This window comes from Oryctolagus cuniculus, chromosome 4 (genome assembly GCF_051225735.1).
Source record: "Oryctolagus cuniculus isolate XC-2025 breed Fujian yellow rabbit chromosome 4, ASM5122573v1, whole genome shotgun sequence".
Taxonomy (NCBI): domain Eukaryota; kingdom Metazoa; phylum Chordata; class Mammalia; order Lagomorpha; family Leporidae; genus Oryctolagus; species Oryctolagus cuniculus.
The window spans coordinates 163,651,494-163,669,267 of record NC_142870.1 but is presented as its reverse complement, the minus strand read 5'-3'; the positions used below and the strand labels follow the sequence as shown (position 1 = coordinate 163,669,267).

Sequence of the window (17,774 nt, the reverse complement as noted above, 5' to 3'; positions counted from 1 at the left end):
ATTGCCAAAAGTGTCAGCAGAATTTATTCTTTGTTTTAGTTTCTAGGGAAGTGTAAAATTTTACATTTGCAATTGTAAAATGTAAGATAAAATACATCTTAGTTTCATAATTAAAGGTAATATTTTCTTTTCCCCCATCTTTAATATGACATTTGGTATTATTTTAAAGTGGATTTGGTTATCTGGCCTTTTTCTGGTGCTGTTGTCCTAGAACACCCAGGATCTCTCTCTTCCGTTGCCTTTGCCTATAAATTTTGTAGAGGTGAGCAAGTCCTTGCTACTTTCTTTTTAGTTAGAGACCCATCTGATCCATTTAGTGTGACCTTATTTGCCCAAAAACTCTCTCATTTTTCTGAAAAGGAAAAAATTACTATCCTTACTGTGTCCAATTTCCTGAAATATCTGCTACACATTTGAAATATTTTGGAAATGAGTTATTAGGAAGACTAGATGAGGAATGTGTTTACACTATGTATAAGAGGGGACTCCTTGAACTAGAGAGCAACATCTGGCCAAGCCATCACAGTCTTCTTCAAAATTGCTACAAAAAGTGCTCTGGGAACTTTCTAGAAACTTTGAACCAAGACGACTGGTATGGTTATCAGACTGCCAATGTCCCTGTCTACTCCTGACCATGATGGAAGTGGCTGTTTTCCTTTTGAGCTCCACCTGGTCCTCAGTGCTGACTGTCCAGACACCGTTACAGAGGGAGGTGAGATGGGAAGACCAGAGTTAGGATGTGGGAAGGAAGTCTTTGGTGTTTTGAACCAATTCTTGAGAATCATGAAGCTTACGGAGAGATGCTTTTCAGTGATTTCATCTCATCAGAGAGGCCAGCAGTTACCTTTGAAGGTTTCCTAGGAAAGGAGAGGCCTAGTCCCCCTGGTAAAGTCTGTTAGATAGTGCAGAACCTCCCTAAAGGGAGAGCCTCCAGTCATTACCGTAAACTAGATGCAGATGAAGTTTTAGTAAGGCCCCCAAAGTCTCAGGGTTGTATTTGTGTGCCTAAGCATCTTCTATTGGCCAGTTCCCCAGTGGTTCACAAAAGTTCTTTGAGATCTTGTTGCTTCTCAGCCTCTTCTCTTGATCTTGTCCACTGCATCTCCTCAGCTCTTTGAGGTCACAATGAAATACATTTCCCTTTTATCACAAGGCCCATCTCTGTGGTGCACTTCTTCTTTCCTCTCCCCTCCTAAAACCCCTGAGCTATTTTATTCCTCTGGTATACCGTGAGCTCCTGGACAACACATCCTGGATTTTTTATCCTCGCCTCAAGTCATTGATATTGGTTTTATTGGAGAACATTGAGTCTGAGGTTTTTCATTTAGAATTTTTTGTATTAAATTATTTGTAAAACGTGAAAAATTTGGAAAAATATAAAAAATAAAAAATTGTCCTTCACATTGCCTTTAGAAATAGCTATGTTAACCTTAACTATATTCCCTTCTAATATTTTTAACTTCTATGCTTTTACTTTATTTGATGGACTTATGCAAATATGAAAATGTATTCTGCTATAAAGTGGAATTTTTCAAACGTTTTTAGTTACGTGTTTGTTTATTTGAATAAGATAGTGGTAGGGGTGTAGAGAGAGAGAACTCTCATTTTCTGGTTTACTCACCAAATGCCCACGGCAGCCAGAATTGAGCTGACCAAAGCCAGGACCCAAGAACTCAATCTGGGTCTCCCATGTGGGTGGCAGGGACCCAAATACTTGAGCTATCATATGCTGCCTCTCAGGGTGCACACTAGCAGAAAGTTGAAATAAGGAGTGGATTCTGAACCTGTACATTGGCATTCCGATATGAGATGCAGGAGTCTCAAGAGTTTTTTTTTTTTTTAACTTCTACACCAAACACCTGTTGCCTAGAGTTGAATTTTCAAAAGAGTTAGATCATTGATTGAGCATCTTTTAGGACTGGGTATTTTTTGTCTCTCTTTTACTCTCAATTTCACAACTTTGAATGAAGGAAATAAGTTGCAAGAACCTAGGAACTCAATCCTCAAGCAAATGATGATTCCTCTACTTCTGATCACCTTGCTGTGAGTGAATATTTGGTATGTTTTTTATTTCTCATGAGGTATTATTTAGGATTTATTCCACACTGAAAAATGCACACAAAACACACACACACACACACACACACATACACTTGTGCAAAAAAAAAATCATGAAATTGTAGAAGTGGAATTGTCTCTGAAGAAAGTCTAGTTCAGTTTCACCTGATTGATATAGGAGCTAAAGCACTGAAGTATAAGGTGCTGAGGTCAAATCTTGACTGGTTCTCTTTTCTTCTAATATTTTCTAATTTCTTGCTTCTTTACTGATCAGATTAAGATTTGTTTTCAGTTTTGTCCAGAGAAAAGTATTACTTTAGCTTTCAAATTCTCTCCCTACTGATACTGGCTACTGCTTTGTGGAAACTTATTCAACTGATGTCTAATAGGCATGAAATTCAGACATTTTTACCTTCCCAGGAAATAGCAGATTGGTCTTGGGCCACAAATATCCACCAGAACCAGTTTTAAACCTGACCATGTTGATAAATGACAGTTTCTCATCAGTGCACAAACCTTTGAGAACCAGAGAATAAGTGATGGTAATATTTCAGGAACCACATTTTTATAGCTAAAAATCAACCAGTCCTAGTACTCCTGTGAAAGCCCACCCATCCCTGGACTCCCCTAGCAGCTTTTCCTGCAGAGATTGGGGCTTATAGGTACACTGTTCTTTGCTGTAAATTCATCTTCTGTTTCCCAGACTCTTCTTTCTTTGGGTATCTCAAAATTAATATGTCTACATTAGGACTTGTGATTTATTTATTTATTTATTTATTTAAAGGTAGAGTTACAAAGAGAGAGGGAGACACAGAGAGAGATCTTCTACTCGCTGATTCACTCCCCAAATGCTACAATAGCTAGGGATGGGGCAGGCTGAAGCCAGGAGCAGATTTTCCCACCTTGGTTGCAGGACCCCAAGCACTTGGGCCATCTTCTGCTGCCTTCCCAGGCACATTAGCAGGGAGCTGGGTAGGTAGAGGAGCAGCTGGGACACGAATCAGAGCCCATATGGGATGCCGGTATCACGAGTGGCAGCTTAACCCACTGCACTACAATGCCAGTCCCGGGACTTGTGAGTTTTTAATTCATCCCTTTGCCAAAATCTTAGCTTTAGAATTTTTTATGTACATGTCTCTGTCAAACTGCCACCATTTCTTACTTGGACCATTGTAGTAGAATCACTCAGCTCTCTGCTTTCTTTCTTCTTCTTCTTTTTTTTTTTAAAGATTTATTTATTTATTATTTGAAAGGCAGAGTTACAGAGAGGCAGAGAGAGAGAGAGAGAGAGAGAGAGAGAGCGAGCAAGAGAGAGGTCTTCTAACACCAAATGGCTGCAACGGCCAGAGCTAGGCAGATATGAAGCCAGGAGCCAGGAGCTTCCAGATTTCCCATGTGGGTACAGGGGCCCAAGGACTTGGGTCATCTTCCACCGCTTTCCCATGCCATTCAGCTGCCTGCTTTCAATGCCTGGCTCTCTACACTCTTCTCAACACAACATGCAGAAGGATCCTTTCAAAATCTCAGTCATATCATGACAATACTCGGTTTAAAGCCTTCCAGTGGCTTCTCGAAATGAAAAACCAAAGGCTCTATTTGTATTTACAAGTGTTATTTGTATTCTACTAGTGCCTGAATGCTGTAGCTCCTGCTCTCTTTCTGACTTCAGCATCTCTCATTCTTTTTCTTGCCCTGCTCTAGCCCCACTGGCTTCCTCACTACTCTTTGCACACACCTGGGACTCCTAACTTGGGGATGATGTGCTTAACTATTCTGCTGCTGTGACCATGACATCCATATGGCTCATTTCCTCAATAAAGTCAGATGCTAATCTTTTTTAAAGGTTTATTTTTATTTATTTTGAAAGATGGTGGGGGTGGAGGGAGAGATCTTCCATCCACCAGTTCACACCTCAAGTGGCTGCAATAGCTGGAACTGAGCCAGGCTGAAGCCAAGAACCAGGAACTCCATTCTGGTCTCCCATGGTTGTGGCAGAGACCCAAGTACTTGAGCCATCATCTGCTGCTTCCCAGGTGTCCATTAGCAGTGAGCTGGATTGGAAGAAGTGGGACTTGAACCCAGGCACTCTGATATTTGATGTGGGCATTTCAAACAGCAGCTTAACTCACTGCACCACAATGCCCACCCCTCAGATGCTAATCTTATCAAAGAATCCTTCTCTCACTCTCCTGAAATAGCACCATGGAACTGGTTAAAACCTTAACCTTTGTTCTTCGCTGATTCCCAACTGGTGTCCATTTTTATTTTGTGTGCTTATTAGTGTGCTTTTCCTTTGGAATATGAACTCTATTGTCTTCTCCCTTTAGAACATGAGTTGTGACATGCTTTCTTCCTCAGCTGTCCTCCTGGGCTTCTGATAATGCTTGGCTAATAGCAGGTGGTGAGTAAATATTTAAAAGTGTTCTGAAGTTTCATCAATTACATAAAAAAAGACCTTGAAGAAGATCCTTTCTACTAAATATCCTTCTGAATTTAGGGGCTATCCTGATTTCATGGGTAGACTTTCAGTTGGGTGACATTCCATACAAGGTTTAGTGGAGGACACAGAGGAAAAAGAAGGACCAACTTGAAAGGGAGAAACACACCATATGATTCCTTAAATAATAATTTATGATGAATTTCGCCACATAGTCTTGTTTCTTCTAAATTTTTCTTTATTTAAATTTTTATTTTTATTTATTTGAAAGGGAGACAGAGATCTTCCATCTGCTGATTCACTTCCCAAATGCCTCCTATAGTCAGAGGTGGGTCAGGTGAATCCAGAATTCCGGAACTCAGTCTGTGTCTCCCACACGGGTGACAGGGACTCAAGTGCTTCAGCCATCACTGCTGCCTCCCAGTCAGAACTTAAACTCAAGTATTCCTACGTAGGATGCAGGCACGCCAGGCAGTGTCCTAACCACTGCACCCAATGTCCAACCCTTTCAAGTTTTGCATCCATATTTCTACGTGAATTTTACTTTCTCAACTATCAAAACAAAATTTTGACACTGCCTTATGAATCTGATGGTTGAAACAGGCTTGAATTCCTGTACTTTTAAACATTGAGTCAAAGGTACCACGTCCTTTTTTGTTTGTTTGTTTGTTTGTTTTTTGCATTACTACAACATGAAAAGAGTTGCTTATTGGAAGTGAGAGGGAGAGAGGCATGCTGCACAGGGGTGATCGCTGCTGCCGTTTGTCTGAGTGCATGGATCCAGTTCATCCCTCCCAGACCACGTGGGGCTCTCACTAATTGCGGTAGCCACGGTTCCCTAAGGTGATCTGCCAGCCTCGTGACTGGTTCTCTCATGGAGCTCTCGTGTCACGTACTGCATTCTTGTGCTGTGCACGAAGTTGAAACTCCACCTGCCCTTTCTCTTTCCACATACCATGTCACTAGTGCTGTTGCCCCTTCTCTTTTCTACTGACAGCAGAATGGCAAGTGGTCCTGGACAAAGGCTGGGGGAGCTGATCCCACTGCTATGTGTCAATAGTGCAGTGAGGGCACTGGCATGCGTTCAGTCACTGGAGGGGATAAACATTTGCCTGCTCAGGCATTTGCTTCTATGAGGCTGCTGTGTTGAGACATACCCTCTGGGGAAACCCTCTCTTTGCAGATAGACAAGTTTTTCAGGGCTGTGTCAAAGGAACCCCACTCCACTCTCTGCAGTGCTCCTATCCCTGTTACACGTTTTTGAAGAGTCTGTTTCTCTCCAGTCATACCCTTGTGTAGGACCCAGGCAGAAGGGGAGGGTTGGAGGGAGCACTGGACTGGGAGTCAGGCACCCAGCTCTGTTTCTTATGTGCAGCCCGAGACCAGACACTGAGTTCCTTTGGCTGCAATTTCTGTGTCAGTAGAATGAAGACAGCCTTTTTGGTCTAGCTCTGTAATTCCCAGTAATTCTCTGGTTGCATTAAGTTGTGTTCTTCCTAGCTCCCTAGCCCTTGGCAGACAGATGTGTGTATCATCTTACAGCACACTCATTTCCCCTTGAACACCACAGCTCCATCCCATGCACCATGTCCTTGCTGGAGGTTACGGGCTGGGAGCCAAGGAGGGACCAACTGTGTCTTCAGAGGTCAGCACCCTGAGTGGAGAAGCCAGAGGACTCAGACACCAAGAATTCTATTTACATTTATGATGGCGCAGCCAGAATCACGTAGAAATATTAATAGCTTTGGGCTTCAGTCCCAAAAATCACAAAACAAAACCAAAAATGCCATTTGCTTGGAATAGAACTTGCAACTCCGAGACTTTTCTAGAAATCTCCATTTATTTACATTCTTTTGATAGTAAAAAAGAAGTTCATTTTGGAATTTTTCTTTTCTTTTTGGGGTATATGTATATGTTTGTATAGGAAACAGGAAAACAAAACTTTTTATTTTACTATGAAAACACTTTGGAAAGGTCATGACCTTTCCTCGTGAGGACTGTATATAGCTCACAGGAAAAGTACCAAGTGAACACATATCTGTAGGGTGATTCATCTCTCAGAATGTTCTGTGACTTTTCCTCTTAAAGAGTGAGAAGTAATCGGCGTTCAGCCTCATTGGGTTGCCAGCAGTATTGCAGCTTGCTCCTATTTCTGTCAGTTATTTGGGATTTGCATCTTTGCATTACTGTTTGGGCGACATGCTATCTTTAACCTACCCCAGCACCTGAAAGGGGAACTTTTCCTCACTATGTGCCCTCTCCCCATTTATAAGGATTAAACTTAGAATAACCAGATTTTTATAAGTGTTCACATAAATTATTGTTTTTAAAGTTAACTTATAGATACTTATTTGAAAGGTAGAGAGATGGATAACTAGGTAGGATGAGAGAGAGAGAGAGAGGATAAGGAGATATCTTTCATCTGCTGGTTCACTCCTCAAATGCCTGCAATAACCAGGACTGGGCCAGGCTGAAGCCAGGAGTCAAGAACTCCATCCGGGTCTTCCATATGGGTGGCAGGGGCTCAAGTACTTAGCCATCACCTGCTGCCCCGAAGGGTGTACATTGGCAAGAAGCTGGGTTGGAAGCATAGGCAGGTCTCTATACCAGGCATTCCCATATGGAATGTGGGTTACCCAAGTGGCAGCTTAAACTGCTGAACTACAGCACCCACTCAGATGGTTGTTTTTTATTCAAAATATACTTCATATTTGCCATGTTTTTCTCAATGTAGGGTATGTACCATATGGAGTCAGGATGAACCATAGGATGGTTACCAGCCTTGAGTAATCCTGGCTGATTGGCAACTCTGGGGTTGATTGAAGTCTACCTTTAGTTTTAGAAGCACCTGGATTTCCCCCTCCTCCCCACTACGTGACAAAGTGCCTGAGTTTGAGACCCAGCCCTATTAATTCTGGCTTCCTGCTAATGAACAATCTGGAAGGCAAAGGTGATAGTTCAGGTATCTGGGTACCTGTCCCCTACTCAGGAGACTGAAACTGAGTTCTAGATTCATGGTTTTGGCCTGGTCCAGCCCTGGCAGTTGTGGGCATTTGGAAAGCAAACCGGAGATTGGGAGATTTCTCTCTCTCTCTCTCTCTTTTTTTTTTTTATCTCTCTGCCTTTCAAATGAATAATAACTAAAAGCAAATAATAAAAATAATTATGCACTCAAGTAGATCTCTCTTGAGAGCATGTTCCTCATCATTCATTTGCATCTACCATGTTCATCTCAGGGTTTGAATCTGGAGAAACTGATCCAAGGAAGGATTGTGCTTCCAGAGCTGCTTGGCACAGAGCCCTGGGGATGCAGAGAACTTCCAGGGCACCATGGGCTCTTTTAAATTCCCAAGGGAAACACAGACATAGCACCAACTTCTCATGGTAGTTAACAGTTTCAGCATAGGTAGCTCTACCTTCCTTGAGGTGAGGGCATATCTTTCTGAAGCTAGGTTCCCAGTGGTTGCTATGACAAAAGCAAACACGCTGTGAAAATCAAGGGGAAGAAGAAACAGGAAAGGTGGTATGCACTCTGATTCCTAGGTTCAAGAAGTTAGTGAGCATCACAGGTATACACACTGCATAAATAAGGCATTGTGTTATTTTAGAAATAAAAGTCGTCTTCTTTTGATGTATATATGTTCCTTTTCAAGTGGACACTAAGTTGTTAGGGGATAATTCATTATTAAGTTGGATCTAACTAATTATTGGAATTTAGAGCTATTTCTTTTGGTTTAGGGTGTTATGAAATATTGGTTAGGTAATATTGGTAAGTTGGTAAGGTAATATTGGTAAGTTTTGGGTTCCTGTTTATTAGTGGTGAAGATGGTTTATATGTGTTTCAAATTAAAATGGGTCAAGTTTTCAAGTACCAAATAGTTCCCATTGCAAATAAACCTTGAAATAAACTAAGTGTGCAATCATTTATGTGTTCTCCATTCTCTTTCCATTATCTTGCATTATTTATGAACTGTTCCACTAAGCTTTTAAACATGAACACATTCTCTTCTATTTTCTTCTTTCAGAGAGTGGGTTAACCGAGCCCCGTCAATTCATTTTTTGAGAGTGTTAATCTGTCTGAGGCTACTAATGAGGGATCCATGTTATCAGGTTGGTTGACAATTTTTTTTTTTACTTATTATGAAGATGAAATAAAATATTGGTGGGCTCTTCTTTGAAGTAGACTATGTTAATTTTTTCCTATCACAGCTAAATAGCTTCAAATTCAGAAAGTATCTCACATGCCATTTAAAAACATTTGAAAGGAGTTATTTAATGGGGACAACACAGTCTTTACATTTCTACAGGAAAGCCTATGGGATTAAGTGGATTGAACTTTTGGTGTATATTTTCATTGTTACCTGGAGTTCTAAACTAACAGTTCAAAGAAGTGTCAGTGGGCCACACCATCAAGGATGTTCTAAGTCAATGTCAGCAGTGACAAGTGGGGGCTTCTTCCCATGGCAGCCAGTAGGGAAGTCAGGGCCTGCAGCTTTAGTAGCTGCTCCAGACTCCAACTCCTTCCCAATTTGCAGTCCAAGACTGAGAGCTGAGAAGGGGCCTCCCACTTGTCTCTGAAGAGGAACTTGAGGTCAAGAATCTTTTCCTTTTCTCACTAGTTAGTTGAATATGCTGCCTATAGATCCATGCCTCTTGTAATATGCTTATTGATTCCCCCTGGGATCTTGTAAATGCAGGTTCTGCTTCTGAATCGTGTAAACCTGGGTCCAGGACTGCTGAGGGGTTGCTGATGCCACTGGTCAACAGCCCACACTCTGAGTAGCGAGGACTTAGTACTTCAGCTCTGAGACTCTGAAGGAAAGTTCACCTTGCCCAAGGGAATTATTCCTTCTAGCCCCGGTTGGTGGACAGATAGCTGATTGCATAAAGCAGCCATCCTTAAGCTTTCTTACACATCGGAAATACCTGAAGTACTTAAAGATTATTGAAAGCCTTGCCCTTATAGTTTCTGATTCTGTAGGTTTGAGATCAAGACTAAAAAACCACACATATTTATCAAGTTCCCAGGTGACGCTGATGCTGCCAGTTGGGGACCACAGTTTGAGAACCATTCCCTCAAAGCCTGAGGATTGCTTACTGATCATTGTTTCTGCTGACTGATATTAAATATCCAAGAAGTGCCCTTACTTTTCATGTATGTTTCTGTAGTTTTCACAATTTTTTTTTAATCCTGGAAAGCATCTAATTTTCTGCTCTGTCCGCATAAATTACTAGGAAGTTTTGATGTATTCTGATCTTTTATTTTGGATTCAATTTTATTGATGAATTCTCATTCAAGTCAGAATGTTCGTTATCCCAGTTACTACCTGTTCCCCTGTTGGCACTTGGAAGTGTTTTGGTACCAACCAGCTTCAGAGGCTGCTCTGGTGTGCGTCTTCTGGGATTCATGTCTGTCTCCCTCTAAACTGTATTTTAAACTGACCTTGTACCATTATAGTGGAGCTAACTACAACTTTTTGAAAGTGTGAAGCAGGGCAGCCTCCAAATGGCTGTCTGTCCTGAGAGCTTGCAGTTTTCTGTGTTTAGAGGATAGAAAATTCCCCATATCTAACCACACAGAGCTGTGTGGGCCTTGTAAATATGAGCTGCCTCTTGCTTCTGTATCACAGGGTGGGCCGTTTGTTTCTGAGGTCTGTCCTCAGCATGTGCCCACTGTTCCTACTTCATTGTGCGTGGTGCCCTTATTAATTCTCCAATGTGTCTCAGTTTGGATGAAGATACTATGTCCATAAGAGTTTTCAGGGAGGACAATCCAGCTTTCCAACTTGTAGAAGGTAGCAAAATATTTGCCTTAGAGATGTTCTACATGTTAGGAAAATTAATGACAATGGAGTCAAACTCTACTGATCTCACCTCTACAGGTCTTTTTTACCTAGTCCTTCATGGATTGGAATAAGTTTGATTGCACTGCTCTATATAAGGGAAGGAATTCAGTAACCATTTTGTTTATGAGATTTTGTGACCAGGATACATATTGAATGAATATCCCTTTTATGGCTAATGTTTGCACAAAGAGAGAGTCTCTCAGTCTCTCCTCCCCGGTACTCTTTGCTCATATAAGAGCATGAGCTCAGACAGTCGGTTAACATCTGGAGTTCCAAGAATTGGCCAAAGTCACAAGACTGTGCTGGGATTTTCTACAAAATGCTGGTGACTCTCAGCAGGCCTTGCCATTGCCTTGCTCTCTGCTCAGTGTTGCAGTGTTCACAGCAACTGTTCCAGCCCAACTCCGTTTCTCACACCCAACCCCCTCCTGCTCTGCCATTCTTTTTTTTTTTTTTTCTTTTTTTTTTTTTTTGAATTTGTATTTTTTTTTTAACTTTTATTTAATGAATATACGTTTCCAAAGTACGAATAATGGATTACTATGGCTTCCCCCCCATACCGTCCCTCCCACCCACAACCCTCCCCTTTCCCACTCCCTCTCCCCTTCCATTCACATCAAGATTCATTTTCGATTATCTTAATATACAGAAGATCAGCTTAGTATACATTAAGTAAGGATTTCAACAGTTTGCTCCCACACAGAAACATAAAGTGAAAAATAATAGATGATTTTTTTTAATGATGATGAAATCAGATCAGACCTATTGTCATGTTTAATCCCAGTGAGAGTCAAGTTGGGAGTTGATAGTTTCTTTTCTTTTCTTTTCTTTTTTTTTTTTTGACAGGCAGAGTGGACAGTGAGAGAGAGAGAGACAGAGAGAAAGGTCTTCCTTTTGCCGTTGGTTCACCCTCCAATGGCCGCCGCAGCCGGCGCGCTGCGGCCTGTGCACCGCGCTGATCCGATGGCAGGAGCCAGGAGCCAGGTGCTTTTCCTGGTCTCCCATGGGGTGCAGGGCCCAAGCACTTGGGCCATCCTCCACTGCACTCCCTGGCCACAGCAGAGGGCTGGCCTGGAAGAGGGGCAACCGGGACAGAATCCGGCGCCCCGACCGGGACTAGAACCCGGTGTGCCGGCGCCGCTAGGCGGAGGATTAGCCTAGTGAGCTGCGGCGCCGGCTGCTCTGCCATTCTTATCAAATCCGCCGGCTGCTCTGCCATTCTTATCAAATCACATCATCATCAGTTTTACAGGAGAGGCTAAGGCCATCCCTGGGGGAGCTCTTTTGTTTTCTCTTTGTTTGAGATATTTGGATTGTCATGCAACTTTCCTTTCTTCTTATCTCAAGAGTATATTCCTCTCCCTTGCCAAGGCTCACTCATCCATGCAAACCCTTCCTTTTCCTTAACATAAAAATGTTCTTTTCTTGGCCCTGTAATTGCTGTATTTATTTTTTCAAAATTTTCATTGAAATAAGTATTTTCCATTTTGCTTGAAAAGCAGAGAGGCAGAGAGAGAGAGAGAGACCGTCCATTCCCAAGTACCCACACAGCCAGGGCTGGACCAGGCCAAATGCAGGAGCCTGGAACTCCTTTCCAAGTTTGCCATGTGGGTAGCATGGATCCAATCACTTGAGCCATCATCTGCTGCCTCTCAGGGTATACAACACAGGAAGCTGGACCAGAAGTGATATGGGATACTGGCATCCCAAGCGGTGACTTAGCTGCTGTGCCAGTGCCCTCCCTAACTGCTATGTGTCCTGAAAGGCCAGGTTATATCTTCTGAGTCTCCTTTCTATCAGGACTGAGGTACTGTATAAGTTGCACATTGAATCCTATGTATGAGTTAAGTATGGATTTCCTCTGGGAGCCATTTAAATAGTCCAGTGCACCATGCATCAGTCCTCTTCCCTTGACCAAGAGGTTGCAGACTGGGGGCTCATAGATTGGGTTTGGCTTGCTAGCAGACATGGATTCCAGGATATGTTTAATGGACTTTCCAGCAAGAAAAGAAGGGATGATAGAGAAACTTTTTTTTTTTTTTGATAAACATTTAAAAACAGATTTCATTTATTTGAAAACCAAAGTTACAGAGAAACAAAGAGAGAGAGAGAAATCTTCAATCTGCGGGTTCACTCCCGAAATGCCCAAGATAACTAAGGCTAGATCAGACCAAAGCCAGGACCTAGAAACTCCACCTGGGTCTCCAGTGTGGTTGACACTGGAGTCGTCATTTACTGCCTCCAAGGTGCATTAGCAGGACACTGGATCAGATGTGAGGAGTAATCAGGACTTGAATCAGGCAGCTGGACAGATTCTGGGCATGCCAAGAGGCAGCTTAACTTGCTGTACCACAACACCCACCCAGAGAAGCTATTTTAAAGATAAAATTGCTTAGAGTTTTTCAGAATTAAGACATTGAGATTTCTTTCCTTTTTTTTTTTTCAAAGGGGATAGATTTTTTTTTTTTAAGATTTATTTATTTGAAAACCAGAGCTACAGAGAAAGAAGGAGAGAGAGAGAGAGAGAGAGAGAGTGAGTCTTCTATCCATTTGCTCACTTCCCAAATGGCCGCAATGGTCAGGGCTGGGCCGGGCCGAAGGCGGGAGCCAAGGGCTTCTACCAGGTCTCCTACTTGGTTGTAGGGGCCCAAGTACTTGGGCCACCTTCCTCTGCTTTTCTAGGCCCATTAGCAGGGAGCTGTATCAGAAATGGAGCAACTGGGACACGAACTGGTACCGATATGGGATGCTGGTGGTGCTGCCTGTGGAGGCTTAGCATTCTGTGCCACAGCAACGGCCCCCATACTGAGATTTCAAGTGTAGTTGGAGTCCCAAGCAGGAGAAAGATGAATGTGTACTTGTAGTCCTTCTACAGAAGGTATAGCACATTGCTTTTTGGGGTTCTTTGGGATTTTTTAGTAATGTGAAGGGGTTCAGATACCCAAAAGTTTGGGAATCACTACTATAGCACACAACACTCAGTAACTTTAAAATGGGGCTCTCTGTGGCTGGTGCTGTGGCGTAGTGGGTAAAGCTGCTGTGTGTGGTGCCGGCATCCCATGTGGGTGCTGCTTTGAGTCCTCACTGCTCTACTTCCTATCCAGCTCACTGCTGGAGTGCCTGGGAGGGCAGCAGAGGATGGCCCAAGTGTTTGGGCCCCTGTGCCATGTGGGAGACCCAGAGGAAACTCCTGGCTCCTGGCTTCGGATCAGCCCAGCTCTGGCTGTTGTGGACATTTTGAGAGTAAACCAGTGGATGGAAGATTGGAAGATATCTCTCTCTCCCTCTCTGCATGTGTGTCTGTCTGTCTGTCTCTCTCCCTGTAACTCTGCCTTTCAAATAAATAAATGAATCTTTATAAAAAATGGAAACAGGGATCTTCAGTTCTTCCTTTCATACTTGAATCTTCAGAATCAGCTTCCAATCCTCTTAATGGCTGCATCTTTCCTTCAGACTCCAAGGTAGAAACATTTTTTATATTTCTCTTTTACTCAACCCCTGCAAATCTAGTATACCAAGCCTTTTAGAAGTGTAGTTAATATGCTTGGAAAAATAAATAAAGGCCCATGCACCAAAAGGCATTGTAATCATGACCAGGGGATGAGTAGTGTTTGAACAAAGGAGTGCAAGGCTCACCTTGGTGATTCAGTCTCAAAGGCTTAATGGGGGAGTGTTGGGCATTCATTGATTCAGTTACAGAGTGAGCCTATGAGGAGAGTGCTTCAATGCAAATGATATTGTTGGCTGTGCTAAAAATAGTGGGGTACTAACAATACTCATATTGCATAACACACTCCATTTTAAAATCACAGCTTTTTTTTTTTTAACCAGTGTTATATTATTAGATCTATTTTTTTTTTAAAGGAAAAAACCCAGGGAGTAATCAGAGCAAGGGCACTATTCAGGTTGAGTCACTAGGTGACCAGGGGAAGATCCTGGGTTCTGAAAGGGCACCCAGGAAGCACTGTTGTAATTTAAGCATTTGTATTTGCTTTTCAGATCAGTAACAAACATTGTTAAGCCCAGGTGTATGCATTCCTTGTAGTCATGGTTTCCTCCAGTTTATACTCTTGGACTAGTGCAACTCCATTGGTTTCATCCATTGCAACACAAGGAAGGCTCTGGGTCTCTGAGCACGCTCCTGGCCTTTCTTCCCTCTCCACTGGAGCAAGGGGGAGAGGGAGTTGTTTATTTCACAAATGAAGCTTCAGCTCTCTATACACCACAGCAGAGTTCTCTAGGGGTGGGAAAGCATTGTCATCCTCTCTATATTTTATAGCCACACTTCCCAAACTGTGTTCTACAGGAGTGATTGGTATTCTGTGACAGGAAGTGTGCCCTGGGCAATGGTGTCTAGGAATAAAGTCAAGTGCTGCTTCTCCCCTTGGAGACACAGTGCCTAGCGGCAGTGTACTAAAGGCCCTAGAAACCCTGAGGTGAAGAATTTTCTAAACTCTGCATTACTCAGCATTTTCCAACCTAACTTGATCATACAATTCTTTCCTGGTTTCTTCTCTTCCTCTTCCTCCTTACCCCCCCCCCCCCCGTAGAATACATAATTTAGTTTCCTGTACAAAATGAAATAACTGTTTCCAGGACATGGTTTTAGAAACACCAACTTAGTCCCATACTGTTAATATTATCACATAAATAAATTTCTTGTTATGGTAAGCATTTCAGAGTAACCGTGGCTGTGGCCAACCATTTGAACATCTTTCTCTCCTTTGGTGTTCTCCCATTCCCAAGCCTGAAATATGCATCTCCTTCATGTAGATGACTGCAGATTCCAATCTTTGGCTCTCAAACTTGTTTTCCTTGGCCTACATACCTCTTGCTTGGTTGTTCCACCAGCGTGTCCAACACCGAGCTGTTTTTCTCTGCTTTCCTGCATTTCTGAGTCAGGTCGTCTTCCCTGGTCACTCACCCACAATTCTTCTTTCCCAGCCATCTTTAGTTGATATATCTACTCAGAGACCTCCCTGTCTCACCATTCTTAGTCCCACTGCCAGTTACTCCCAAGGGGGCTCCCTGCTGACACTCTCCCTCTCTAGTTCACTCCAAGGCTTGAGGAAGGTCCTTGCTTACACGTTTTTGCTGGGTCCCGTGGTTTTCGAGAAAGAGTTCAAGTCAGGCTCATCCAGGTTGTCTCACAGTGTGATCCCATTGCCCCAGTAATGCCCTTCTTGGGTTGTGGGCTTGCTCTGCTCAGCACAGAACATCTTGGTGTCTTTCTACAAAACTCCTATGCACCCTTGGGCCTACTGTTCTCTTTGCTTGCAATCTTCTTTGTTTCCCCCTCTCCTCTCATCTCAACTCAGAAAATCTATCCATCCTGCCTGTCCCCATTCAGAGACTACCATCATTAAAAGTTTTCCTCTGTCCTCTCAGCAGAAAATGATATGTCTCTGCTCTGGGCCACCCTAGAAGTTAATTCAAAGCTTTTTTTGTAATGCTTATTTAGTCTTTCTAAATTTTGTTTATTTGTATCTCTACTTGCCTAAAATTTGAAGCAGGCCCCTATCATTCACATATTTGTGTACTCTTCAGATCCTAGTCAGAGCTTTTACCTGTCAGAAATAAAAAAAATACCCAAAAAGAAGTGGTTTTAAATTTTACATTTTTTATGTATGAAAAATCCTACCCTAACTAGGAATAATGTATACAATATTTGTATGTTCTTTAACCATAGCTCTTCTAGAGTGAACAGCATTGATGAGGTTTCAAATTAATTAGTGGTCATAGGATTATTTTGTATATCATTAAAAAGGTTGATTTATTTGTTTGAAAGGCAGAGCAACAGATAGAGAGAGGAGAGGAGGGAGGGAAGGAGAGAGAGACAGAGAGAAAGAGTTCTTTCATCAGTTGCTTCACTTGCTACATGGCTGCAACAGCTAGGACTGGGGCAGGCCAAAGCCAGGAGTCTAGAATTCCATCTGGGTCTCCCAAGTGGGTGGCAAGGGCTCAAGCACTGGGTCATCTTCCACTGCTTTCCCGGGAGCATTAGCAGGGAGCTAGGTTGAAAGTGGAGCAGCTGAGAATTGAACCTGTGCTCCCATGTGGCATGACAGCATTACAAGTGCCGTCTTAACCTGCTGCATCACAGTCCTGGTCCAGAATTATTTTTAATCATGTATTAGTGTTTCTTCATGCTTTATTCATACATAATTAATGGCTGCATTGGTGTTTCCAAAGTCACTTCACACAGTGTAAGGGAACTTTGAGATCTTGTGCCTTTTGCCCTGCCTGCCTCTGTCAGCTTCATGGTATGATCACATTGTTCTCTCTCACACTTGTGTTCTCATCTTTGTGGCTTTCTGAGACCAGAAATGCTGGCTAATGTTTATATACCAAATAACTTCCTTATGTGAATGTTCAGTCAGGAGAGAAATGACAATGCAGCTTTAATTAAGCAAGTTAGGGCCACCTGAGCACACATTTGCCTGCTGGTCTATGCTGATGAGGATAACCTAAGAACACTTACTGTTTGTAGAGTTGGTTCCATGCCAGTCCCTTTCACAACTGTAACCTGTTCCGCCTTCCCTCATGTTCATGTTCAGGGCAGCATCAGGAGTGCAATGAAATGTATATTTATTGGAATTGAATGTAAAGTCCTGTGCCAGGAGACACTGTGTTAAGATTTGCTTACATTTGTTTAGAGTGCAGGTTTAATAAGACAACTAGCCTAATGATTTTAAAAGAAGCCCAATAGCCTACTAAGGCCATGCTTCTTAAAACACACAGTTCATGAAAATGTCCTAGGGCTGTGATGGAATGGGTCTGGGGTGTGGGTCTCTGTTTCTATTAAGGTCCCAGGAGCTTTTGCTGCTGCTGCTGATCTGAAAACCACACTAGCCAAAGACCCAGGGGAAACTCCTGGGAGTCTGGTGATGCTACACTTATTTGGGTGCTGTCAGTAAGGCAAAATGGTTTGCCCTTCTGGGTCTTAGTTTTCTTCATGTAGTGGAGAAGGTTGAATGAAAAGGGTGTCTAACAGCGCTTCCCAACTCTGACCCTGTATGAGGACATAAAAGAATGGGGAGGCAGGCTGCAGTTCTGCGCACAGATTCCTTCTCTTAGTGTCAACCAGACTTCTGTGTGTGTTAGCAGTGTATCTGAAATGCAGTAAGGAAGGAAAATTTTCTGTGTCCCACATTCATGTTAGGTCATGGACATTTAGTCAATGGTTACACATCTCTGACCTAGTAAAGCAGTTGTGTGTGAAATACGGCTCCCCTCCACCCTCATCCCTGATACGTGTCCTGTGGCTTTCGACTTTTCAGGAAATCCTGCACAGCTTGGGCGGCACGGAGAACCTAGCTCAGGTAAGGCGCTATGGTGTGGCTGCTCTTGCCCTTTCCCTTTGTGCGATGCTCTGGCTGGGGATCCAGCAGACATGTGACAAATGGTGGCTTCCTGCTGGGGAGGAGCAGGCA

At 42.8% G+C, this 17,774-nt stretch overlaps 1 protein-coding gene across 4 annotated transcripts in view; it reads left to right on the top strand.

Annotated features, from left to right (window-relative positions):
• The window catches only part of NEK10 (NIMA related kinase 10), a 376,851-nt gene that overhangs the window by 36,108 nt on the left and 322,969 nt on the right, over positions 1–17,774 (top strand). For all 4 annotated transcript variants that reach the window (XM_008266079.5, XM_008266081.5, XM_002716230.6 and 1 more), the window contains exons 6-7: positions 8,521–8,605; positions 17,622–17,663. In XM_008266079.5, coding sequence (XP_008264301.3) covers positions 8,521–8,605; positions 17,622–17,663 — 127 coding nt within the window. The remainder of the gene's footprint in view (positions 1–8,520; positions 8,606–17,621; positions 17,664–17,774) is intronic.